Here is a 26,003-nt window from a genome sequence, read left to right on the forward strand (position 1 = left end):
TTCTAATCCTCAATGCTGGTGAAAAGCTTTTGATCGTTATGGTTTAAGTGTTAAAGGCAGTGACATTCAGGTTTTATGTCAGAAATGAAGTACACGTATAATTCTGTAAGTGACATGCAGTAGGCATGCTCCCAGTGTTAAGAATTGTGCTGTTCTTTTGATTGGTTCCTCAAAGCCTCATAGCGTGTGTTGTTAGGCAGTGGAATGATCTGCTGTATCCACACTCTGTGGTTTGCTAAGCCTGTCTCCCAGGTTTTTTGGCAGGGGCAGCATGTGAGATCTTAGTTCCCCAACCAGGGATTGAACCCATGTCCCCTGCAGTGGAAGCACAGGACCCCCAGGGAAGTCCTGTCTCCTAGATGGAAATGAAATTTTTCATGCAGTTTATAAGGGGGAAGGGGAGAAAGAAAAAGAATGTGGTTAATTTACTTTGCTGTCTTTATGATAAATCTGGCATCTAATTTTTCCCAGAAGGTGTGTGAGAAATCACACAAGTAGCACAGAAACCTTGGCTGAAAGCTGCATGGTCCAGCCAGTGGTGGTCCATGCTTCCTGTGCAACAGTGCCCTGCTGGCCCAGCACTCCACCGACCTCTTGATTTCAGCACTACTCCACGCTCAGAACAATGTAAGGAGGGGACTTCCCTGGCAGTCCTGTGGTTAAGACTCCACACTTCCACTGCAGGAGGCATGGGTTCAGTCCCTGGTCAAGGAACTAAGATCCCTCGTGCCACACTGTGCTGCCAAAAAAATAAAGCAAAAAAAATTTAAAGAGCACTTTGATTTATGTGGACTAATCTTTTGATATTTATCAGTATTTATATAGAAATTAAAATAGAAATTTAAAAAATATTCCTTTAAAATAACAAAATTTATTTTTTGTTAATAAGTTATTTCATAACCACTATGAAAAGTTTTGACCTCGTCGACACCTGAAAGGGTCCCAGGAACCCTTGGGGAGACCTGGACCACCTTGAAAGTCATTTTGTCAGATTATGGTGGCCTGTATTTACCTCATGTTATAAGATGTATGATTTAAAAGTTTGTGATGCTTTTGTCACCCCACAAAAAAGGTATACCAGAATAGACTTCTAAGGTAATCCACGCTGTGACATTTATTTTTATGCCAGTGACATTGCAGTGGATCACAAAAAGTTTGGATCTCCTAGAATTTCCTTGAAGACTCAAACACATTTTTAAAAGTATTACTTATTCCTTATCTGCCTCCATGAATAGACCGTGAGCTTCTGGAAGGTAAGGGCCATATTTATCTTTTTAGTAGCACCTACTGCTTTACTAGAAACTTAGTAAACTGTTGTTAAAGCATATTCCACAAGAAGTGGTCTCAGTGTGAACAATCATTCTATCCAAACGTCTCTAGATTCTGTGGCCTTTCTTTATTTAGTACCTATGTTGGTTGGTTTATTTGTTTTTTGAAGCTTAAAAAGACATTTGTGAAGAGTCCCTTAAAGCCAGTCGAGCCCATGTTGTGCAGCCACGTAGAATATCCTCAGATGGTGATCATTCACCCTGGCCTGTAAACATAATGCCTCCTGATTTTTATATTTTCATTTCTGCATCTTGGATATTTACAAGGATTTGTCTTGAGACTTTGAGAAATCCCCAGCTTGTCCTCTGGTTTCATGCTCCCCTCCATCTTCCAGATCACCTTGTGTTCTCTATTTTTGTGTCCACATGTCTTAGCCACCTCCTGGTTCTCACGTGAGCAGCTGTTTCATTCATGGGAGCCTCTGCAGTAGGCTTACCCAGGGCTTGGCTCTGTTACAGTCACACTTGGATGGTAGTTTTTCTGTGCAGAGTGTACTGTGGATTTTGTTCATTTTGCACACATCATGGATCTGAAGTATGGTTAAATCCTATTCTTAAAATACAGCCTTTTTCTAAAAACTCCTTTTCTATGTTTCTCTTACATCACAAGCACTGCAGCTGGGTTGTTTCCCTATCCTTTTGCTCCTTGTCTGACCCACTGCCCAGATAACATAACTTAATCAAGTTATCGTGCTTACTGGACTAGAGAATGTTACCGCATGCCGAGATGCTGAGGCAGGGAGTGGCCGAGCCTGCTAGGTTATGACCTGAACTTTGCAGCACTGGGCCTGTGTTTGAGCTGCAGTAAGATGACAAGACCTCACACACTGGACCTCCAGAGTTTCTCAAGTAGAGTCAAAGGTGTGAATGTTTGTTTAGTCCTACAGCACTTTGTGTAGTTGGAAGATCAAGAGCTGCTTGAGGAGGTGTGGCTGCGCCTGGTAGTTATTTCTGGTGCTCCTCGATCTCTGTGCTGGTGTCTGAGCCTGTGGTTGAGTTTCTCAGGCTCTCAATCCAGACTGCTTTAGGAAGACCAGGCACAGGGACTTTATGGAGGCATGTTACTCTCGGGTTGTACTGGAGTGGAATGGGGAGCTAGCAGTGGCTGTTAAATCTAAGCCCAATTAGAAGGTGTATTTGGAAGGTTATCTGTTCCCAAGAGCTAATGAGCAGACCTGCAAATTGCCTTACAACCGGTTTAGCAAAACTTGGAATGTCAAAGGGGAAGGCTATGATAGGAGGCCAAGGAGGATGGAAAGAAGTTAATGGCGGCTTTAATCTTGAGAAGGATCTTTAAAGGACAGGACCCAATAACCTTCCAAGACCAGAGTGTAAATCTGAGACACCACACTGGACAGGAGCCAACAGCAACTGAAACGCATTTCCTCGTCAGCTCTGCGTGCGCTCCCCTGTGGAAAAGGAAGGCCCAGGGCTACCAGAGCTCAGTCTTGCTGAGCCTGCAGCCCTGGGGTCACTGCCAGCCCACAGTCCTGTCCATGTTGCTCTCTGATCACTTTCGACCCTGCCTTACTTCTTAAGGCACTGAAATCTTCCTCTAAGCCTCCTATGGGTGTATCCTGTGTACCTGATAACACATGCCCACACCCTAGGAAAAATCTCCTGGAAGCAATTTCAGTGAGATGTTCCTCATCCTTTGCAGCCTGCCCCTCTCTGCACTTCAGTAGTAAGCAACTTAGTCCTTCTATCATCTGGATTTCCTTTACAAAAGGAAGCATTGATATGTGAACATTCCACCAGAAGTGGCTGGAAATTCTCTTTCTTCAGGGAAGCTACACAGCTAATGCAGAGAATGGCGGTTTCCAGTCACTACCTGTTGTCTGGAGAGCAGCCTTCAGCTCACACTAGACTGAGTCCATTAGTACTCCTGAAAATGAGAAATGGGTTACTCTACAAGCCAGCCCATGAACATCAGAGTGACTGCTTAAGAACTTCCAAAGGGCAATCAAGGAAACTAATGAGAAGGTTAGTTTATGGAAACTAGTGAGGATGTTTTCATATTTCAGAGTATCAAAAATTTCGGTCTTCCTGTGAGTAATTTTTTAAGGTAAAGATGGTACATGGGCTTTATTTCTTACACTAGTCTGCCTTTACAGATGTTTGAAATATTCTAGGATTAAAAAAATACTCCATTTTCTAATTTCTCAACCCTCTGAGGGCTGCAAGCTAGGAGTAAGCTCTGAGAATTTCTCTCGGCCAGACTGCAACTCCCTACAGCTTCCTTTCACATTCCCGCCTTAGCTAAAGCACGGCAAAGCCTGTCACCCCACTGCCAGGGAAACCCACAGCTAATAATCTGTGGTTGAGATTGAGGCCCAGCTGCTAGTTCTACCTTGCTAAAAAAAAAAAGAAAAATACAGCCTACCCAGATGGCAACCCCAAATCAGGCACTGGGGCTCCTCCAACATCAGGCATCATGACAGATGTGAAGGGAATCAACCCAGATGCTCTTCAGGAAGCCTTTAGTTCCAGGTGTGAGGAGCCAGATCTGCAGACAGTGGAACCTCCTAGTACCAGGTGCAGTGCTGTGCCAGCGGAGGTCCGCATCTGACACCCCACCCCATCACACCAGGCACACAGTGCCCTCCAAGTCAGAAATCAGCAAGCATGAACTAAAGATGAGGAGGAGGCCAGGGTTGGGAAGCAAGGAAACAGTGTGAGATAGGAAAGTTGTTTACATTTCAAAGGATGGAGCCGTTGGAGGACTCTTTAGTACTTGATCTCAAGGACACAGGACTGTTGTTGAGGGATAGTGTGGCTGCCCAGAATAGATATGCTGTCATCTGCAGTGCTACCTACCTCAGGGAGTTAGCTGAGAGACAAAGTCTTATTTCCAAGAGCTGTGTGAGTGATTGGATTCTCAGTTGGCTCCAGAGGCCAGGAGGCAGCTTTTCCAGCCGCTCCCTTTCTACCGGCATGAAAGCAGCTATGTGGAAGCACGTTCTTTTAAAGAAGTCGCTTTGTGTCTCACCGAAGCCCCTGGCCATGCTTTCCTAGGTCAGGGACACGTCAGATTCCTTTTTACCTCAGGGCACTGCCCATTGCTGAATCCATTTGCCTCCGTTAGATTACAGGTGTGGGCTGTCTGCTCAGTATCCACAGGCACTGGGCACAGGCAGAATTCAGAAACGTAAGATTATTCCCTGAGTGAACTATTCTATAGAGTTCCCTGATGTCACCTGTGTTTTGGGCCTTGGCTGAATAGGAACTCAAGCTAGTTGAGTGAGACACCTATTTTCCATACCTCATCTTGGCCAGTGTGGCCACTAAGTGATTCTTCTGTCAATAAGGTAACTGATAGAACAAAGATTAAAATCCATGTCTTTACTGAGTAAAACAGGTTATTCAGATAGAAGCATCATCCTAATATCATCCACTCACTTTCCCTCCTATATGTGAGGTTGCTTCTAAAACCGTGCTCCACAATGCAATGAAGGGCTAATCCTAGAAGTATTAACCATTTAGGACAATGACCTAGCCACTAGTTTGGCCAGCTCTTTCTTCCTCTGGCACAGAATGCCTGAGTTGTATTCTTTCATCCCAAGGTCATCACCCTCTTGATATCAAAGCAAAGGGATTGTTAAGCGATGAAACTTTTTTGTAAATAAGCCAAGGTTTGGCAGGGTGCTGTTCACCAGAGAAAAGTATGCTTAAGAAACACCTACAGTATACTCTCTTCAAAGCACTGAGGGAAGAATCATTACTTGAAAGAGCAGAAATGAGCTGTCACATATAAAAGCAAGAAAACGGCTTACTTTTATGTGCAGTGACATGCCAGCATTCCCAGGGAGACACTCCAGTGGCTTCCTTCTTACACTCATTTAGGTAAACTGAAATGGGAGAATGTTTGCAGTTAAAGACTCTGTGTATATCCTCTGGAATAACAGGCAGCCTTCTAAAGGATTGCTTTACTTAAATGAAAGAAAAAAAAAAATTTACCTGACTGTAGTTCCTGGATCAACCTTAAAAAAAAATCTCAGCTGTCTGGCAGGTATCCAGAGGCTAATTTTTCCTAACAACTGAGTGTTCCTGGTCAAACACTTGACCTCAGATTGGAGGTACCCCGCTTTTAAAGAAGCAACCATTTATCCATAAGAGTAGAACTACTTGAAATTAAGGCAAACCCAACAGTAGATATTGGCTCTGAATGGTAGATTATTTGTTGCAATCAGAAAACAGTAATGTTTGTGCACAAGTTCCTTATTAAGCTAGTTTCCCTTCCTCTATCCTTGGTCATAAAGACATCCCGTAAAATCTCCCAGTGATTAAAACTATAGGTTCTCCTAAGGAAGCAGTGCTACTTAAAAACAGCTTCCTAAAGAATAAGTGGTTGAATGTTAGGTTTTAAAGATTATTTTTAAACTTAACTCCTAAGTTGTAAACAAATAGTTTTTAAATAACTAAATTTTAAAAAAATCAAGACTTTATTGAATATATGTTACACAACATTCTTTAACATTTAGGTCTCAGCATAGTTTAGATGAGAAACAATTGTCATTCAAGTCTACAAAATGAAATAGGCTTGTGAAAATTTGAAATACAGATGAAGGTAGCATGAAGCAAAGCTTAAATATTAAGCAACTAAAGAAGGTGAAATAGCAAACATGGTATGTCTAGATTTTAAATACCACCAAGTTTCATTTCTTAAAAAATGAAAGTCTGGTTTATAACAAACACCACTGAGAACTGTCATAAAAAATATTTAGATACTTAAAACCTGATCTCTCCCAGTTCTTTTTGCCTTTATGTTACACTTCCTCGTCACTTCCATCACTCTGCAATTAGAAGTTTTGATTATGCACAATCTGCTATGATCTGGGAGTTACCAGGTTCTTGGAGTGAGCCTGAAGTGGTACTGCTGGGTTACGGATCTGAAAGAACAAGAGGGACCCCAGCCTGAGCTCTGGGCCAGAGCAGGGCACCGCTTGTGTTTAGAGCTCCCGGCTGCTGCAGTTCCTGAGCTGATTCTTTCAGACTTGATCAAATGTACAGTGACTTCATGATAAAAAATTTTCCATAAAGACACTCTTAGAATGGAATCAGGACTTTCAGTTACAGCGTAATTAGGGTTGGCATTAAACTTGCTAGAAGCAAGACTGCCTACCTTTTCTAGAGTTGTAGATCCTAGCTGGTACATTCAAGGTTCTAAAACTTACCCAGAACTTGGTGTTAATCCTGAGTGTGGGGTTAATAAGTAATTCCAAACACATATAGTAAGATTATGCAAAGTTTGAGCACTGAAGCCAAATGCTCAGATATCATTTATGTTGCTTTAAATGAATTCTGTATTTTTATTTTTGGCATTTTTTTCCTTTTGTATTAAGTAATCACATATGGATTATCTTTCTGGTTTAAAAAATAAATCAGTATTGCCACTAAAAAACTTCAGGTATATTATTAAAAGTACGGCACCATCAAATATAAAATGCCTTAAAAATGTAGTACTAACAAGTTCATCTGGTTTTCTCAATGTTTTCTCCATTCATTAAAAAAGAAAAAGTAAGGTTTTTTATAGTGTGTAATTTTCATAGATAAAACATGGTCTCTGTGAATAAGAATTCATACTTTATGCATGAAAACTTCACCGTCTTTATGGTTCCTGCTGCTTGTTCCCCAGGATCAAGTCCCATCGGACACTCTGAGGAATTCTTGCACTTAGAAAGAGGGGCTCTCTGTGGAGAGAGGTCAATATCAAAATTCAGATATTACCACCTTTTGTGAACTCAATAAAATCAGTAAGGACAGGGAGAATAAAGCCTTTCCAGCTCAGCAGGATTAAGAACTAGCTCCTAGAGTATGTTTTCACTCCAAGATTGACACTAGCCTATCCACTTGGAGTCAGAATTTGAAAGGTAAGAATGTAGTTATGAAAATGTGCAGAAAATATTAAATACTGGTGGCAAATAAATACATCTTAATATGTTCTAACAAGCAAATGTATATTTAAGATAATATAGTCCTGCTTTATTAAAGAAAAGATCCAAATTTTCTTGGTGGGGTGTAGGGACACTTTACCATCCTTTTAGTAGGATGTTAGATAATCTTTTCTGAGCTGATTAACGGTAAACCTTGGAGAAAGCAGTTTTAATATGAAAAATAATTCAGCATTTCTGTCATCATCTGTGCCTTTTAGGCGTGTCCAAACTGTAGTGAGAAGAACTTCACGTTCAAAAGAAGGTACTGTCAGTGATTCTTCACACATAGAATTCAAGAGTTCTTGCGTATTTCACATCACTTTCCTCCTCATCTCATGCATAATTTATTGCAATAGTTTTTTTTTAATAAAATATTCCCCTAATACCTTTTCTTCAGTTTAATATAGCACAATTTGCAAGTGCCTCTTTATAGACTGTTGGTTTTAACCACTGCCTGAACATTTACTTCTTAGTGCAGCTTTAAAAATCTGAGTCTCCAATTTCATTCAGTCCTGATGCTCTGGTGTTCTGTCATTGTGGTACAGGTCCATGAAACCAGCAGCCTGCTAATGTCTTTGTGCTGAAATATAGTAAAGAAAAGGAAGAAAATGTAGTTAAGCACAAGTAATTATGATAAAAAATGACGTCCTTGTTTTTTTAAGCCCTATATAGATTGTGGGATCACACCTGATTTTTTACTTAAAATCAATTAAATTTGACCAGTGTGCATTTTTTTGAGAAAACAACTTACTGCCACTGTAAACCAGCAGAAGCATTCCTATTCCTTCTAAAGTATATCTGGCCAAATTCCAACACAAATAAAATGGTTGTCACCTTCACATGGTCGATCTGCACTTGAGTGCATTTTTCAACACTTTGTGAATGTTTGCCTAATAAAAGGGGGATCTTGGTTTGTTCTTTATGCTGCCAGTTCACAAGTAACAATATAAAAGTTTGCAAGTCAGCTTTGCCGCTGTGGACCATGAAACACCAGCAGTCTTCCTCTAGCACAGGCTACCTACAGGATTAAGAAGCAAACTTATATACAAAACCAGGTAAAAACTGCTGCAGATGACACTGTCTACACACATCTAAGAGCGAAACAGAGAGAGAGAGGGGTGGAGGAGGCCTCCCCGGGGTAGACACACAGCGCATCCAAAGGCATCGGCAGTACTGTTTTGCAGCTAGAAGACAACTGGTTCCGTTGACCACAGTGTCCTTGTTTCACCAGCAGAGCCACTCTACGCTGTACCTCCCAGAAAGCCCGACTCTGAACAGAATATTTATACAGGACGAGGCTTATCAAAATCACTGCTAAGGAGCATGACCAGAAGGCCCAACGTTACGACCTCGCTCTGATCCCAAGAAGTGGTACAATCCCACTGAAACCCTCTACAGTTGCCTTTCCAACCTGGAAGCCTAAGTACCAGTAAGGGTTTGAGTTCCAAAAGAGGTGATCTGTGGAAAGAATGATGACTTTTTGTCAAATGTATTTTTAAACCAAAGATATGGTATCTTCAGTGGAATAATAGGCAAAGCAAAAAGGGAAAACCACCCCCATCCTTCCCAGTATTTGACTTCCAAACATTTCAGAGTAGGCGTAGTTCTCATTTTTTGATAGCACTCTTGATCTTATGTAAACTTCCCAGTGCTGCCATGCTTCATTCACTTACTGGATCAAGGCTTATAAATTTCACAGGGCATTCTATCACATTTCTTCTCAAGCAATAGAAAGTTACTTCTAGCCATAAATACTGCACACATCAAAACAACAGTAGTCCATGCTTACTAAAGCAATGGAATCATTAACATGATTTTAAAATCCAACATTGAGCTAAGAAAAGTTTTTCTTTTCTAAGACTATTAACACTAATATGATAATAATAAATTTAGACTCATGGAAATTTGGAAGTAAATATCCCTATTTTATAAACTGAAAGAGAAAAAAAGGTAAAGAGCCAATTCCGTATACAATTCTATTTCTATTTATGACTCTCAATATTTGGCTTCAACCTTAGGCCTATTCAAGTCGGCAAGAAAGCCAAGGATCGAAGCTTACTACTCCTCCTATGGGAGATGAAGAAAACTGAAAATGCTATTCCCTCAAGGGGTCACCAGTACCTAAGACTCCTATATAATATATAGAGTCCAAAATATCCCAGCCACAATGTCTGATCCAAAATGTGCCATTCTGACCTGGTTTGCAAATTTCAGCTCATACACAACAATACAGCCTAATTACAGCTGTTCACTAGCTTCGAACAGCAGAGTTAAGTAGCATTAATTCAAGGAAGCAAAAAAAAAAAAAAAAAAGATCCTAAATTCAAAAGCAGCATGACGACAAAAATCCCTAAGCCCTTCCTGCCGTACAAAAGTCCCAAAGAAGCTTTTTGTGCATTATCCAAGGAGGTTTTACTAAATGTGAAGAAATAGATTACAGCTGTACTTCAGCATTATCTTTTCGCCACCGTCTTGAATTTTGACTTGCCTTATGTAAATGACAATGGTTTTGAGGTTGATTTAATTCACTTGTGTATGTTCGTATACAGATACATATTCTTATATATTAAATAATGACTAAATAGTTAAAGTAATGAATATAAAAGAGACAAAAAACTGAGAAAAGACAAGTCCACTAGTTGACTTTCTGTGGAGCCTCAGTCGCTACTTGACATAATTCTGCAACTGGACACCCAGCTTCTCCCACCCTAGGAGATACCTCCTCTCCATTCATGAAGTGCTCAGGAGGCGGCTCTTTTTCTTTTTTAACACAACAAGTAATACTGACCGAAAGCTATTTTCACTCACAAAAACTATCACCAAATATGAGGTACACCCAGCTACCAAGGTCAATGAAAACAAAGGAAAAAGAACCAGTGCATTCTTTTACGTCTAGCCTAATCTACTTAGGGATGGTAAGTGATGACATGATGCCCTCTTCACTTTGTGGCAGGGCTTAACACAGACAGACCTGCCCGTTTCACTGTTAACTTCAATGCTCCCAGTCTGAATCCACAGTGGTCTGTCAGACACTGTAAGGGAGCAGCAGGACTCGTCACTGTCTGATGTAATAGCTGCCATTTGTTGAGACCTATGGTAGAAAAAACCAAGTTAACAAAAATAGAGCATTTGAGTTCTTTTTCATCCATTTACCAAAAAAAAAATAAAAATAGACTAAAATTCAGTTGAATTTTCATAATGAATTTATTCTAGATAGCTTGCTGGCTTCACACAGTGGGAAGCGCTGGTAGACTTGAGGTGTGTACACACCAGTCTTGGCCAGGAGAGGGCACTCTCCAGCCCAAGTCAGTTGAGCCACAAAATGCCTTAAGGCTCAAGAAAATGTTGCCCGCCAAAGCTAACTCACGGTTTAATTCTCCTGACAAAAATTTTGTACTAGCCTAGTGGTGAAACAGTCCTGATTGGTCCTGATCGTCTCAGTATTCAACAAGGGCCAAAGCTGTCATCCCTACCTGTATCATATCATTAACGAGCTCAGAGACTCCGCTTTGAAGAATCGCCAAAACTGCCTGAATCCCCTTCTCTGTAACGCCAGTGGCACCTCTGCGTACTATTCAACAGCTGAACTTACTGTGAGGTCACACTTGCCTGAAATAGGTTTGACAAGGTAAGCTTTCTCTGAGGCTTTAAGAGAGACCAAACACTAAGCAACGGGTTACTGTTAAGCCTTATTTTTTATTAACCTATTTGCTTGTTTCCTTTTTTCCCTACTTTAAGTACAGTATAAGAAACAACTCATGTATCATGTCAGTGTAGGCAACTCTGGGATCACTGATTTAGATAATGTCCAGTCCCTATAATATTTTTAAGTTCTAAATCAGAAATAGTAGCTAATCAAAACCTTAAAAAAGGCTTTTCTGATACTGAAAAACAAGAAACTTTACACACCTGATCTATAAACATGATTACTTACTGAATTTTAACTCAAGAAAACAGATTTCTTAAATGAGGTTCAATAATGAGGTTATTTACGGTTTTGTTTATGGGAAAACAAATACACTATTAGCTATAACCCAACAGCAGTCACACAAGTAGAAATATGAATGCACAAAGAATTATCTTTTGAACCTCTCCCTCCATGGGTAAGACTTAGGTTTCAACAATCATTCTAAAGAATCTCCTTTTCACTTCTAGGCAGGAGGAGGGTCAAAAAGCTGCATCAAAGAATAATCGTACCCTATGCATTAACCCCACCAGTGCCCAGAAATGCTGTGTAAAATATTAACATGCAAGACCCCAGTCCACAGAGCTTGGCCTGTGAGTCTTTTATGCTAATGCTCCGTTTCCCCTCAGTGCTTTTAGGGTCTCAAGGTTTTTCTTTAGAATTGACCACACAGGATCCATTAGGAAGAACCAGAAAACCCTGACAGTGAGGTAGTAAATAGAAGGAGAACCTCATGAAAGGCAGGAATGTCACTGGAAATTACTTATTTTGTCCCTTTTAAGAAGAAACGCTTACATGCAACGATGGCAACTACTCCCTGGGATGCAAGCAAAGACATAAAGGGGCACACCAGAACAGGATAAGGATTTTCCTTTTTTTAGAGCACATGAAGGGATGAAGTAGAAGATGTCACACTCTTAGAGCAAAGCCCAGAATTAAAAACTAAAGAACTAAAATTACATACATCCTGCTGCCTCTCTTAATACAGTGTAGCATGATGCAACATGAACCACCAGGAAAAGCATTTTACAATAGACATTCTGGTTTTTCAGCCTCAATGCTGTTTTTCTAACCAGTTCTTTTTTAGGGTTTTAGACAAACTGCATAGTTCTTCCCTGCATTCCAGGACTCACACCAAGATGTGCCACTCCCAGCTGGACTCCCTGCTAAAAACTAAATGGTGAGGGGAAATCACAGGTTGGTAAACAACAGCACCTCAAAAATGAGCCGCGGGTAGAAATGACTACCCTCTGGAAAATACAACCACAACACACACAGATCAAGGCCTTTGGAATGTGAGGTATTTCCCTGCTAGAAATGGGAAACAATCTCCTACTCAATCATACCAGTGGCACTAAAAAGGAATGTTCAAATTAATGTCCACTTTTTCACTAATTGGCAAAATTAAAATAATAAACACTGAGGTTCCAGGAAAACAAGAAAACCAAAAAATGCTCATTTATGGTACTTAAAAGCTGACAAGTATACCTCTGTGGTTCTAATGCCTTTGGAAAGTCTTCCTAAGAGGACCTCTGCCCCACTGAGCCCTGCCAGCTCAGACGCTGCTCATGCCTTTGAAGGCCTGAGATGGTGACTGGTAACTAGTACACAAGTGTCTGAAGCTTATTCAAGAGATGCAATGTTCATGGACTTCTCACTACAACCTCCATGACCTCCAACCCAGTTGCTCTCCACAGGTGACTGTTCAGACTACTCAGATCATGCCACTTTTAGGTATCTGATCATACTATGATTAATGGGATTTTCAGATAAGAAAATGGCAACCCACTCCAGTACTCTTGCCTGGAAAATTCCACAGATGGAGGAGCCTGGTGGGCTACAGTCCATGGGGTCGCAAAGAGTCGGCCACGACTGAGCGACTTCACTTTCAGACAAGAAAATTTTAACATTTTTTAAAAAAAGTTTATACTGCATGTGTGTTACAGAAAGATACTATCCAGAGCTACCAGAATGAAATTTCTATGCCACATACAGAAAGTGGTAGTTACAACAGCAAGTATTTATGTTAGGTCTTATGGCCAGGCATTGAACATTTAAATTCTCACAATTACCTTTTGAAGAGGTACTATTTTTCTCCCCATTTCACAGATCATGACACTGAAGTAACCTGCCTAGGATCACACAGCTTGGAAGTGGCAGATCCAAGTCAGGCTTTGCCTAGGAGTCTAGCTCAAGAGCCTGTACTTTCCACCATGTGCCTGAAAAGTGAAAAAGAACGATCCTTTGCTCAATTAAAAGACTGATACCAAGCACTATTAGCTCAAAATGTTAACAAACACTCCAGCTCACCTGCATCTGGCAAGTTATATTCTCATAAGTATCCATTTCTATCATTTACACTCAACAGGATGATCCTCTCACATCTTCAAAAAAAAAAAAAAAAGGAAGTCTCCCCAGGCAATGGGGGGGGGCCTATTATAAATAGGTAAAGTACCTGGGGGAATGGGGGTGGGGGTGGGGGTGGGGGTGGGGGTGGCAGGGAGAGGATGGGGATGTACTCCTTCCAAGCTTTTTCAGTAGCTTTTGTGCTCACTTCGGGAGCACATTTATCAAGATTTTTCCGTAGCTTTTAAGTGAATCTTTGTGCTGCAGACAACTAAGTGAGGGATACCAAGGATTACAAAATTATCTTAAATATTTAAACAACAAAAGGCCCTTGCTAAAACTTAATGTGCATTATAATTACAAGTTTAGTTTACATGAAAAAAACTATAATACAGCCATTAACACTTTGGCTATGTAACTAGAGGTACCTAGTTTTACTTCTAGATAGCTGCACTGGATAGAAAAAAATCATAAGGAGGTTTAAATTACAGTTCTGGCAATAAAAGCGCTCTTAAGATTTCTAAGTCAATAAAAGGAAGTTAACTGTCACATTCTTAAGGAAAATTCCATACTTAAATAATGGCTGTGTTTTCAAATTATTTTTTAATGAGATCTTACAAATATCAAAAACTTAAAAGAATATATATGTTTAAGCTTAAAGACAAGTAATTTTAGAACTGGCCAGTTTTCAATATCAAAGTTTTATGAAATTGTTTCACAAACCCAAATGTCTAAAACAAAAGGCCCACAAGTTAGACTACATATACTACAGCCATCTAATTTATTCAGTGAACAGTGAGAATTTGACTCAAATTCACTGTTTTGATAAATCCTGGAAACTTCTGAGTCTGGTTTCTTCATTTCCTTTACACATCCCCACAACCAGTCTTTAATTTATGCTAGCATGACATAGGATCGTATAAGAAAAAATTCAAGTTTGGCTATTAGTTTTTTCAGAGATTAATTAGATGCATTAAAACCTGACTCTATCCAAGATGGACTTTAAGACAGGATATAAAAATTCATTATTTCCTACCAGAGTGTGGCAAACAAGATGATCTTAGAATTCCAAACAGAATTATCTACCTATGTCAAGGAATATCTGTTTTTTCATTAGTAGTACTGACATAAAAAGTGGAAAAACAGTACCCATATTATGAAAATATGGTAAAGAGTGTGATGGCATGTAAACCAAGTTTTGGAAACTAATTAATTCCATTACTAAAATCATTTAAATGATTTTCATATTCACAAAATTGTTTGTCATTAGGAAGGGATGGTTTAAACCCAAAACCTACTCTGATGAATACAGTCATACTAATTGCTTAAAAATTTTACCAAGAGGTAGTTACAGTTCTTAAAAATGGGCACCACTAGCACAGTGCAGGACCGTAGGCTGGTTAGGAAGGAATGCTGGAAACCAGGCTGCCAGAACAATACCATCCAAACTTAGAAGACTTCTACCCAAAACCAAATTACAGATGGATGGTAGTGACGACTGCTCAACAATGTGGATGCACGTAATGCCACAGAACTGGTTAAAATGGTAAACTGGGTTAGGTATATTTAATGAGTTTTTAAATACCAAAAAAATAAAATCCCAGCAAATTACAATGCTCTATTAATATAAGAGAAGAAAGGAGTTCCACCTAAAGTCACAAAAAAAGTAAACAGGAAAAAGGCCCTGTTTGAGTCTATAAAGGTTAAGTCTCTTACTTGAGTAAACAAAGAGCTGAGCTGTTTCTCTTCTCATCTCAGCATCAACTCTCCATGGTAAAAACACCAAGACATCCTGGAAAACTAAAAATACACAGATCATCTATATCCCTATGATTAACTGCTAAAGCTTTCATCTTTTAACATTCCTGTTCACTCTTTGTTGAAATAAGGTATACAGTAAACATACACAAGCAAATAGAGTATGAAGAGCCTAGGAACTAAGTCACAACGAGGTAAAAGTAATTGAGACAGCTTAGCTGTTGTATTTCTCCTGACAACTGGCATGGCATCAGCCTCCTGTTCTATTTCTGCATTCCCTCTATCAGGCACTTTAATTGTTTTAATATCAACCATACTAGTACAGTCCCAAAGAAAAAAAAGTAAATTTGTCCCAACTTACAAATAGGGTCTTCAGAATTCTCTGGCAAATCCCCTACTGGAGACCACCACTGGATACAAATCAGAACACTGTCCTGACTTTACATATTACCAACTTTTCTAGACATTTGCCAGTCTCTTCTCTGCTGAGTAGTAACAAATGTGAACCAGTCCAGCACAAAGTATAGAGAAATTCACAACTTAAAAGGGAAAATCTAATTTTAGACCCAAATTATTGGTTTCTTAAGGTATTCCAGTTCCCAACTCACTCTATATAAAAAGGATGTATATGTATATAAAGGAATGTAAATGTGTTCTTCAGCATAACCACTAGTAAGTACCACCGGCTCAAATAGGGGTGCAACTCAGTATTTTCACATTAGATATTCAGACTTAATGTATATATTCATTCAGTTGATTTTAAGTTCCATATTCCTTTGCCTGCAGTCCACCCTCGTATCTATATTCCTACTGTCTTTTCTACTCATTACTATATACTTTACTCATAATATCCAAGTAGGAACACTGTCAAGTCCTGCAAATGGGCTTCAGACAAGTCAATTCTGCTTTCTCTGTTTCACTGATATCTTAGATCTCTGGTTCCACATCTAGAAAGAGCTTCCAAATTTAAACCAGACCCTTTCTGGTTTATAAATTCTAGAAAACTAAAACACACTCTGATGCTTTACATTTCTGAAGATTTCTAGAAACAGACATCTTTAGCCTTCACAGCTTTTACTTCGCTTAGTTTTCACCCTTGCTAATCTTGTTCTAACCACTCTTCTTGGACCACTAGAGACGTGGCCTAAGCCTAGTATTCTCTCTGCACAGGGGAAAATACCGACTTGGTTGTCTGCATAGAAAAGAGTTGCTCCCCTGGTGGTTCAGACAGTAAAGAAACCACCTGCAACGCGGGAGACCTGGGTTCGATCCCTGGGTTGGAAAGATCCCCTGAAGGAGGGCATGGCAACCCACTCCAGTATTCTTGCCTAGGAAATCCCATGGACAGAGAGGAGCCTGGAAGGCTACAGTCCATGGGGTCACAAAGAGTCAGACACGACTGAGCAACTAAGCACAGCACAAAAAGATGTGTCTCCTTTTTTGTCATTAAAAAGAAACTTAAAGAGAAAAATGACTACAATTACCCAATTCAATTCTATCTCCATCTACAGTAGACCCTGGACAAATATATCTTAGCTGCTTAAAAAATTTGTTTGAATAAAACACTGTTTAGTATGCAGCTATTGGATTAGTGTTTAGAATATACATCTTAAAGATTACAGAATTTCTTCCAAACTAGTTTCCTTATTGAAAATTTAGATGAAATATGCCAGACTGCTGGTTTATAACTGAGGGCTTACTTGGCATGATTAGAGATCATGCACAATTGTGATTATGCTTCAACTTTTTCCTCAAAGGTATGGATTGTATCAAATTTTTACTTTTATATTCAACAATCATGATTTTTTCTTTTCCCCAGGGCTTCTGAAACAAAGTTTATCCCACAAGAGCACACTTGCCCAGGCACTTAGCTACATTAGCAGTATCCACTGTCAAAAACATGTTAGGATAAAACTCACCTGGATCATTTCACAAGACATTGGAATGACATAACTTAGGTGACTCTGCCTAGTTTAAAACTTCCTAAACCTTAGATGTGAAACTTTCAAAAAATAACTGAATGAAAAAATTCACTAATCTGAAACAAATACTCTGAAAACCTTTAAGATACTTCCTTAAAACCCCTCAATCACACTGAACTTCTTTCAGCCTATTATAATCAAAGAATTTTAAAAATACTAGTTATTTCTGTTTGCAGGAAAGAATATGTTCTATTCAAGTGAAACATCTTTTTTAAATTGTGTGTTTATTATAATCAAAAAGCATTGACTGAGTTCCCCAGAAGAAATTCTACTTGTAGAAATCAGTACCTTACCTTAAGGAAGCTGACAGACTATTCATTTCAGTCTCCATTAAAATCTTTTCATAATTCCATAGGAACTACAGTATTTCAAACTGATTACTTAGGAATCCACAAAAAGTTGCTCTCTTTAAAAGTTCCAAGTTTCCAAAAGTGTCAAATTGACATTATATCATACTTAAAGGTTAAGCTGGATGCATACAATATGAAAGCAACTTACAAATACTGGGAGAAACTTGCCTCCAAAAGGCCATCAGATTTTTCACTAAGAATACAAAAGCTAAAAAGGAAAAATAAGAGATCAAATCTTAGGGACAGATGGACCATGCAGAAAATAGTTAGCTAAGTTACAAGCCCCAAAAGCAATGATACCTGAGGCAGAAGATCAAGCAGAAAAGAGAGTCTTTGTAATTACCCAAATGTAAAACAAACCAAAAAAAAATGAAGCATGCGATGAAATATTAAAGCTAAATATGAAGTAATTAAAACCCATGTACTTATGAGAAATTGGCTGGAGGACGGGCTCAAATCTAGAAGCTTATCAGACCTCTAAACTACAAAACCTCATTTTAAGAATATATTGATTAGTCCCTCATTTGAATTTTATCTCTGCTCAGATTATATATTCCCTGATAGGGCAAATAGGAAAATATATGTGATTTTTTTTTCATCTTCTCTATAGACTATTACAAAGAATAATTTTCTACCATCCTGAAATTTTTCAAAGCTTTTTGAGAAACACACACAAATAATTTGGATTTAGTCGATTTTATTTACAGCTTGTTTTTTTTTTTTTTTACATTTCAAAGCATTACACAATTACAGTTTCTCATTTTCTGACCTGCAAACAGATAACCTTAAACGGAAATATTTTTTTAAAAATTATCAAACTAGGTACATCCAGAATCCAACAATTACATATATGACAATTAATTCACAAAGTGTAATTTACCAGGACGTATCCTAAGAATTTAGGAACAGCCAGTCAGTCAGGAGAAATCTGACCAAATTTAGCAATCAACTATTTACATATCCAAAGACAAACCTATCTAAACTCCCAAACCAGAAGTTTGAAAGTTTTTGTTAAGTCCCCACTGGACAAGAGAGAAGGCGCGATGATTCAGACCCAGCCAGCCTTGACAGTCTTAACCCACAGTACTGAGCTGCTTCCCCTGTCTGCAACTTAACACCAAGCATCTCAGTTTGTCAGACATCCAAATATCAAACTCCTGTGCCATTACGCACATACAAAGTACTGATTAGTTAAAAAACAAGAAGTCATTAAATATCCTCACTATTCCCCCCAGCTCACCAGCCCTTAAGATCCCGGATATGCAACCTGTGTCACACAGTGACAGGCGATATTTTATATATGTACGCATCTATGTACACACACATACATGTACATGTGTGTATATACATATACACATACACACAGTACTAGGTACAAATGGCAATTAACAGTCCCTGCAAAAATTCATTTTCAGTTGAGGCTATGGCTCCTATGCCTTGGGATGGTTTTAGACTTCAAAACTGAAAAATACTGCTAAAATCTCCTTTCCTAAAGACAAAATTTGATTGCTTGTTCAGTTTAAGCTTCTCTGTCTAAAAATGGCTCTAAGGTTAAGTATAAAAAAGCAGCCAACTCTCTCGGATTTAGCCAAGCTGTCTTGTAGAAGTTACTCCTCACTAGACTAGGAAACCTGGGGCGCCTCCCAAAGGTTCTTGCCTACCTTACTGTCCATGTTCACGTTTCAAACTGTGTCAGCAGAGCCCGCACCTCAGGGGTCAGCTGCTTGGCAGCCTTAGCTGCCTCTGTGATCGCCTTGCGATACAGGCCCTTTCTCTTCTTATTAAAGCGTGACTGGAAGTTTTCTAAAAAGGGGGAGAGTTGTGAAAGAGCCAGAAAAGATGTTGTTGGAGACCCAAACCATGAAATACGGGCCTCCTGTCGGACTAAAAGGCCGCTATCTTTCCGGCTCACGGTTATGGTAAGAATACGGGCTGGCCACCAGGGGAAGCCATATATCTTGGCCCAGACAATGTCCCCTACACATATGGTCCTGCCATCTGGTGTGACGCACTTAGAGACGTTTTTGGAAAAGACTTTCATTTTCAAGGAATTACTGAGCTTTTTCTCTTCCTTTGAAGAGGAGGAAGTGGAGGTGGAAGGTGCATGCATACAGCCTGGAGGAAAATCAAAACTTTCAGAAGAACTACACTCAGAGTTGGAGGATTTCAAATCATCTGTGCTATCAATGCTACACACTGAAGCACTGGAAGAGTCAGATTTCTTTTGATTTAGGGTCATGTAAACAGAGATACTGCTTTTGCTGCCCTTTCTGCCCAGTGTCTGCGGTTCCTCCTGCTCACCAGGCACAAGCACTTCAGTTGTGTCCTGAACCCCACTGCTGGCCTCTTCAGGGCCTTTGGAGGGACTCTGATTTTCTGAAGGGGCCTCACCTGCTGAGCGGGTAGAGGTGCAACGGGACTGGGGCTTGGGTGCCATCTTGCTGCTTCGCATTTTCTCCAGTCCGGTCTTCAGAGAAGAGTCATTTTCTTCATTCCTGTACCTCTGGGGCTTTAAACGAACCCGGGGTGGGAGGGAGCCTGAGCTAGGGTTCTGATAGCGACGTGTGAAATGGACTTTTGAATGCGCACTTCTGGATGTAGAGGTTTCACTCTGCTTCTTCTGTGCCTTTTCTTTGGCAATTTTCAGCACTTCCCGAGCTTTTGCATGATCCATGTTTTTATTCTGGAGCACTTTTTTAGTATTTAGCTGAGCTTTTGATGTATTTGCCTGAGCAGAAACTTTGACTACTCTGCCTCTGCTGTGAGTAATATTTGAAACCTTAACCACAGCATTTCTTTTCTGGCTTTCATTTTGGTTTCTCCCATCCACCTTATGGTCAGTTTTCAGTTTTTTGTTCACAGTAGTTACACTTTCATTTCTCCGTTTTTTATCTTCATATTTAGAAGAGTCACTTGCACTACCACCTTTTCTAATTTCTTTTTTTTCAGCAACAACACTGTTTTTACACTTGTCACACAAAACTTGCCTGGGTCGTAGTTTAATAGCATTCATTATTGAAGTAGGTTCTTCCCTGTACATTTTTCGTTTGGGTCGCTTAATTTTCCGAGGCGGCGGCTGAGGTATTGATTGGTTATATGTGTCCCTGATAAACAAAGGGGGAGGATAAGGTGCTCCTTCATGGAAGAGAGGTGGTGGTTTGGAAGTCCACAGGCTTTCGGCCAAGCTGAGCTCAGGAGGCGGGACAGGAGAAGGGTCGTTGGGAACAGCACCATTCACTTCACGCTTGACTTCTGTCCCCTCTTGGAATGTATTACTTTGGAGCTGCATGGCTTCAGGTTTATCCTTATATTCCCTTTTGGGAAATACTGTCACAGGGATCCCATGGGGCCCAAACCTTTGAAAGAAATGAAAGGAAAAAAAGAAGCCATTAAGTTAGTATCTACAATTTCATTTCTTGAAAGACCACCTACTGTTTATGTGACCTTTCTTGAAAGCTACTTCACTTTAAAAAAACAAACCAAAAACCTACAGATGGACCTCCCCACAAAAGTCCCAAAGCGTACCATTCCATTTTTTTGGTCTTACATTTTGGCATACACTCAACAGGAAATACTCAATAGTTGCTCTAAGCAATGCTATGATAGTTGCTGTTATTTAAAATAGATCTTTTCAGTCTTGAATCAGTAAGGAGGTTCTGTCAGATAGCTTAATATTTAATGTCAGTTGCTGTACCACTCTCTCAACTACAGACATGTCCAATAAATGCAACTATAAATGTGTAGTATATGGATCTTCCTCTGGTTATATAATAGCTTTTAAAAGCTTCACAAATCAAATTTGGCCTTACTCCAAAATATTGAATCAGTAAAATCCTGTCTCAACTTTATTGTTTAAACCCTAAAGATTCACAGGTATTTGCTTCTCTACTGTTCTACTGTAGCTCAGTGCCTTCATCCACCCGGCCCTATCGGGGGTGGGGGGGGGGGACAACAGAAATATTAGAAATTCAGATAACCTCAAAAGCAGAGAGCTATAGAACTATGGCTTTCGAGCTTTTTAAAACCACATCACACATTAAGAAATATTTTCACATTGCAATCCAATAAAATGTTTATGCATGTACACATGCATGCATACATATATAAATGCACACAACTGAGTAAAGCGTCCTTAACACTTAACCTTATAATATGTTATACATAATTGTATTTTTTTCTACTCTGGTCTATTTTCACTTGTTCTGATGCTAGTCAGATGCATTAAATGGATTTCAACACTCCCTTACAGATCCAAACCCAGTTTGTGAAGCACTCGTAGAGAACAAAAATCTCTACAATGATCAATTTCTAATAAAACAGGGGCCAAATAACCTTGCTTCTCAGGTGGACTTACTGTGGTTTAATCTGCCTGAGCTAAACATCAAGAACCCTTAAATCTAAACATGCTATATACTCAGAATCCTGCACATAAAAATAAAATCACACTACCAATTTCATCACGTACATGTTAACGTGCTAATTTTAAGCACTAATTGAGTAAAACAGTATTGAACACAATACAGTTCTAATGCCAATCCTCTAAAGCAAAAGTGCGCAGAACCCAAGAGCTGGCTTCAAATAGTCAGGTAGAACCCCTGATCTTATTAGATGCAAATGTTTTGTATAAATCTGTTTTTCTGGAGAATGGGTAAGTCTCGGTTCTCACATTCTCTAGACCATCCTTATGTCCCTGAAAATGTACTGACTTCTTCATTGGAAAGAAATCTTAAGATTGAGTTCTTAGGGCTACAGATACCTAAACTTGGGCAGGGATACAGGAAGAGCCAACACCAGGATATTTGGTTCCAAGGCCTGAGTGGTTTTCTTCCTGAAGTCTTTTGTTAGCTTGACTACCACAAACCAGCAACTTTTAGCAAATATAAGCCACAAAGGAAGAGGAAAGCCTTCTTTACCTAGGGTGGGACAAGTTTGGGTCTGTGCTAATCCACAAAGGAAGGACAAATTCCTATGTCAGACTCTGCAAAATTAGCTTTCAACTGTACGCTTCAATCCAAAAAAAAAAATTTTTTTTAAAGTAGCTTTCTATTCCAGTGTAGCATTCTGTACCCAAGTGTTTGCTTCCTGACTACTTAATTGCAAATTTGTACTTTGAGTATTTGGCCTTATACATAAGTGCTCAACACTTTTTCAAGATGACAGGAAGGCAAAGGTTATTTTTGTGTTTTATTCTGGAACTACATAAAAAACTTAATGAGGTGAGACCACTATTTGTATTAACAACAGAATTCCCTAATTTCTATAAGAAGCCATCATTTTGTCCCATTATACTTTCACTTATTTCTGTAACTGAGAAAAGAACAAATTTTCTTCCTTTCATTATGGATAACTAAACTGCAATCATCTTAGTTTGTTTTCTGTTTTTTAACAACTTTGTAAAACCCCTCTAAATTCAGTTTTTGCTTGTATAAAAGAGAATAGCACTATTTCCTACCTTAGAGAATTCAGGGAGGTTAATAGGTCAATAAATGTTAACCATTTTTCAAGTAATTTGATCTTACTTTCAACTAATAATTTACCTGAGTTTCAGATCCTTTCTATATCTCTTATGTATCATCTGGCCAATTACTTTAAAGCTGTTTATATCAAATAAGCTGTGAAATCTGATATGTCCACCTTCATGGAGTTTTTAATAAGAACATTAGTTTCCCCACTAGATTTTTTGCCTTTCCCTCTTACGCATATATAAGACAAGTATTACATATTTTTAATAACATAGGGAGGCACTTAATTGTATAATGATAATGGAAACTGCAGGCCAAAAAAGAGAGGGAAAAAAAAGAAAGAAGCCTAGCTGGTAAATGTGGGTAGTGGATTGGCAAATATTTTTTAACTGATAACAAAACTTCCAAAAAGAACCAGAACGATAAATTATTTTAAGAGGAAAAGGGCAATCCTACTCCATCTTAGTGATCATTTTGGTTACGGTTCCAGGAACAACACTTAATACCATGGCTGTTTTCAAACTGAGTGTGGAAAGGCTGGTTGCAGAATCAATTTTGTGAGTCATGTCTATGATTTAAATTTTTTAAAAAGTGTAAATATACGTAACTGCAGTGCATCTGTCTCATGTATATGTGTATATACAGTGGTCACAGATAAAATATATTTGTTACTATGCTCAAGTGTGAAAGCCAATGACTTATGAAACTGTAACCTTAATAAGAATATAAAGTAGCAACAAAACTATGGTCTCCTCAAAACCCTAAAATCTAATTTCTCAAATACAGTTGGGGAAATCTACAACACACCACCAAACGACGGTGTTTGAAAAGGGAGATTCTTAAGCCCTGCCCCAAGACTGAATGTGAAGAATCTCCTAGGGTGGAACACAGGATCTAAGTTTTTAGCAAGTGTATCTGCTTTACCTTTTTTAAGGTGAAGATATTTATGTCCCATGTGGAATGCTCACCAAAGAGTGACCTCAGCCGAGTAAGATTTTAATGGTCAGTGGAGAGGAAGAAAGCAGCCTAGTATTCCTTGCATGAGCTTTTTCCAAAAGAACTTTTTACAAATACTCCAAGAGTTGAGTAGAAAGATTCAAACCATCTCTCCTCTTTCCCTTCCCATTCTTTGTGCAGCATGAGGATATTTATTAACACATTAGCAACAACTCATTCTAACTCCTATCCATTTCCAATCTTTAGTACCCAAATCTTCTAAAGGAAAATTATTCAGGTATTATGGCTTAATTAAAAATAGCTTTTGGATAAAGTAGACAGGAGACCTCCCTGCCCTACCTCTGCAGATTCCTGTGAATCTAGTTCAGAACTAGTTTAAAACTAGCGATCATCTTAATAATCTAGGAGTAATGAGTATCAAAATTCTGAGGGCAAATACTGGGGCTTACTAGTTATTTTGTGTCAAAGCAAGAGAAAATCATATGAAAAAGAATCTTCAGCCAATGTAGATGTGAAACAAAAGCTCAGAAAAGAAGTTCAGGCAAGTTAGTTGAGACAGTGTTCCGTTTGGACCAAACCTCCCTCCAATCAAGTGTATGAAGCAAAGACAAAGGGAATCCTTTCTCAGAATTCTTTTCTCTTATAAAAACCTACAGTAGGAAAAATTATATGCAATTAACCCTTTTTAAAAAATATCTAGATGTACTCATTTCAAGCAGATGTTTTCAGAACATCTACCTCCCTCCTTAAATTACCAATAGGTTCAATCATAAGGGAGGGAAAACTGAAGCTGGCTGATTATGGTTCACATTGCATCTCTGCAGGATTGGTTGTTAGGTCAAATGAAATTAGTTCTATAGTCAGCTACGTGTGATAGAAAATTTTATAAAAATAAAATACAATGTGCATCTATGCCTCAAAAAATTAAAAATACAAGCCAGCACATCCACTTCTGAGTATTTAGCCAATAACTGAAAAAAAAAAGGGTTCTCAAAGAGATATTTGCACCCACACATACATAGCAGCATTCACCATAGGCTAAAGATGGAAAGAACCCAAATGCCTATTAACAGAAAAATGGATAAACATACAAGCAGTATTACTCAGACTTAAAGAAATCCTATCACATGCTACAACATGTATTATCCTTGAAAACATTATGCTAAGTGAAATAAGTCCATCACAAAAAGACAGTATGATTCCACTTATAGTAGTCAAACTCGCAGGAGTTACTTAATGGGTACAAAGTTTTAGTTCTGTAAGATAAAAAGTTCTGAAGATCTGCTCCACAACAATATGAATGTACTTAACACTGATGAACTACATACACTTACAGAGTATATTTTATGTTTTTACCACAATTAAATTTTTTTTAATTGTCTAATGAAGAGGGGCAAGTTTGATGAGAAGCAGTATATTTCCATGGTGATAAAGGAATTATTACTGCAGGGGAAATAGTAATTATGGTGGAGAATAACAGGACAACACCCTGACCTGACAGAAGACTCAAACTGAACACCACCAGTGGGGGCACGTGACCACAGATATGGTGCCCTGAGCACACAGCATTGCCTGTATAGCCTGAGCCTCTGATGAGCAAGTAACAGACAACTAAAGGGAGTAGTCCCCGTTTCATGCATTCTATATTATACTACAACTAAATGCAGTACATTTACTCAAGGAAAAAAAGTTTTAAAGGACATTTTTGGGAAAACTGACAAAGTAATGAAACCCGAGCTACAAAACAGATAAAGGTTCTTTTATCAACATTTCCTGAATTTGAAAACTATACTGTGGTTATGTATGAAAATACCTTTGATCTTAGGAAATAAATGTTCAAATATTAAGGGGTAAGGGAGAATGATGTATGCAACCTACTCTCAAAGAGTTCAAGAGAAAAACATGTTTATATAATGAATGATAAAGCAAATGTGGCAAAATGTTAGATAAGAGTTTTAAGTTCTCTACTTTGAAATTATTTCAAAGTTTAAAAATTATTCTAAAAAGTATAATCTTAAATTTAGTTTACACCTCAGTTCCATCAAAACTTTCAATCAGGGACTTGCCTGGCTGTCTAGTGGTTAAAACTCCATGCATCCACTGCAGGGAGCAGGGGTTAGATCCCCAGTCGGGGAACTAAGATTCCACATGCTATGGCACAGACAAGAAAAGGAGGAAAAAAAAACTTCCAAAGAAAGTATA

At 38.8% G+C, this 26,003-nt stretch overlaps 1 protein-coding gene across 18 annotated transcripts in view; it reads right to left on the reverse strand.

Annotated features, from left to right (window-relative positions):
- Positions 1-26,003, reverse strand: part of PWWP2A (PWWP domain containing 2A) — a 151,792-nt gene that overhangs the window by 6,381 nt on the left and 119,408 nt on the right. For 6 of the 18 annotated variants that reach the window (XM_081500571.1, XM_081500572.1, XM_081500564.1 and 3 more), the window contains one exon: positions 18,063-20,738. In XM_081500571.1, coding sequence (XP_081356697.1) covers positions 19,058-20,671 — 1,614 coding nt within the window. In that variant the 5' untranslated portion in view covers positions 20,672-20,738 and the 3' untranslated portion in view covers positions 18,063-19,057. Of the gene's footprint in view, positions 1-5,101; positions 5,177-5,751; positions 7,842-10,232; positions 10,353-10,734; positions 10,871-13,018; positions 13,166-15,008; positions 15,093-18,062; positions 20,739-26,003 lie in introns of those variants that run through there. The other 12 variants (XM_081500570.1, XM_081500574.1, XM_081500575.1 and 9 more) reach the window with 7 other exon arrangements.

The sequence above is a fragment of the Giraffa tippelskirchi genome, chromosome 6 (assembly GCF_054371585.1).
Source record: "Giraffa tippelskirchi isolate mGirTip1 chromosome 6, T2T-mGirTip1v1.2.pri, whole genome shotgun sequence".
In the NCBI taxonomy this organism is placed as follows: domain Eukaryota; kingdom Metazoa; phylum Chordata; class Mammalia; order Artiodactyla; family Giraffidae; genus Giraffa; species Giraffa tippelskirchi.